The sequence below is a fragment of the Topomyia yanbarensis genome, chromosome 2 (genome assembly GCF_030247195.1).
Source record: "Topomyia yanbarensis strain Yona2022 chromosome 2, ASM3024719v1, whole genome shotgun sequence".
Lineage (NCBI taxonomy): Eukaryota > Metazoa > Arthropoda > Insecta > Diptera > Culicidae > Topomyia > Topomyia yanbarensis.
Window position 1 is genome coordinate 260856426 of NC_080671.1, and position 1848 is coordinate 260858273.

General features: G+C 45.8%; 1 protein-coding gene across 1 annotated transcript; it reads left to right on the forward strand.

Moving 5' to 3' along the window:
- Positions 1 to 331: 331 nt before the first annotated feature.
- Positions 332 to 781, forward strand: LOC131680294 (uncharacterized). Its single transcript, XM_058961017.1, has one exon. It carries the CDS (start codon positions 332 to 334, stop codon positions 779 to 781), a length of 450 nt encoding a protein of 149 aa, XP_058817000.1.
- The last annotated feature ends 1067 nt before the right edge of the window (positions 782 to 1848 follow it).

Genomic DNA, 1848 nt, shown 5'->3' on the forward strand with positions numbered 1-1848 from the left:
CCAATTATGTGTGTCGCAAATGTACAATTTGCCCAACCTCAAGGACAGCTTCCCAAGGCACGCATTGTCCCTAGTCGACCATTCTCAATCACCGGTGTCGATTACTGTGGCCCAATATATTTAAAATCTGTCCATCGACGAGCAGCCCCTCAAAAAGTTTTTATTGCTGTGTTTGTTTGCTTCGCTACCAAGGCCACTCACCTGGAACTCGCGTGCGATTTGTCAACGGACGCATTCATTGCCGCACTACGACGCCCGGTGCGGTTTGCCAACGGAAATCCATTCTGATGATGGTACAAATTTTAAGGAAGCAAAAACAACACTCACGGAAATGCATCGCCTATTCAGCATCAAACACAACAAGGAAAAAATAATCAATGAATGCAGCAGCAAAGGAATCACTTGGCGGTTCATTCCACCTCGAGCTCCAAATTTCGGCGGCCTCTGGGAAGCAGCTGTTAAGATAGCAAAGTTCTCTCTGGTAAAAACAATCGGCAGCCGAAAACTATCATACGAGGACATGGTCACTGTTCTCTACCAGATCGAGGAAAACATGAACACTCGCCCACTAACGCCACTATCCGATGACCCGACCGAATTAGACGCACTAACACCCGGCCATTTCCTGACTGGCGGGCCACTTTTAACCCTTCCGGACCCTCAGTACACCGAAATACCAACAAACCGATTGCGGCACTATCAGCAGTTGCAACAACTGATTCAACATCACTGGCAACGTTGGCGAAAGGAATATCTTACCGAGCTCAATCAGCAGTGGTAGAAATCCAGTTCTCCGGTGGACATTCGTGTTGGCCAAATGGTATTGCTGCAGTAGGATGGAAAACCTTCCTTCGTTTGGCCACTAGCAAGGATCGAAGCAGTTCAACCCGGCGATGATGAAATCATTCGTGTTGCAACCATCAAAACAAGAAGTGGAGCATACATACGACCGATTCGCAGATTGTTCCCACTTCCTTTCGACCAGCAATTGGCGGTCAGTGTGTCTTCGCATCTCGCCCTGAGCAGAAGCAAAAATTGTCCCGCGCAAATGAAACAGTCAATTCTACCTAAAAATCAATCGGTGCCTATCGCACAAGCATTCCATATAACAATAGCCTATACCTACTGTGCGATTTAGTGATGAGTGTCGGTGCCCAGCAAAAAGCAACCCAGATGCGGCCGAACTGTGTTGCTGTTGATTTTTCGAAATGCCCCGTAAGACCAGCCATTCGGGAAGTGGAACAGTTATTAAAAGTGCAGATGGAACTCAATCTGGATGAAGTGAAAACCCTACAAAGGCATCATATCAAACATTGCGTGCTGATTTCGTTCAACAACATTAACCAAGCTGAGTCATTCGCCTCGCAAAACAACATGCAGCACACCGCCGAATGCGGCAATGTTAAATATAGCATTCCCGTATACATCGAGAACGGCGAAGTAGAAGTTCGTGTCTATGATTTGGTTACGCGTACCTCTGACAGCGTGATTAAAAAATCCTTGCAAAAATATGGAGAAGTAGACTCCGTTACACATGATACATGGAGGATTTTTTTCCCGGACATCCCTAACGGTGTTCGTGTGGTGATAATGCGTGTGACCAAGCCAATTCCCTCATACATAAGCTTCACAGTGTTAGGAAGGGACTGTAACGGACTTACTTTCTAGCATCACAAATTATTCCCACAAAACCAATCCCTACATGCACCAATGTGAATCCTTCTCAGGTCACAGGTCATAAAAACCAAATTTAACATATCCTTTAGTCAGGCCACTTGAAACGAGGCCACACTCATATTTTCCCACAGATCGTAAATTACTTGAACGATCGTTTTCAAATCCAACTTG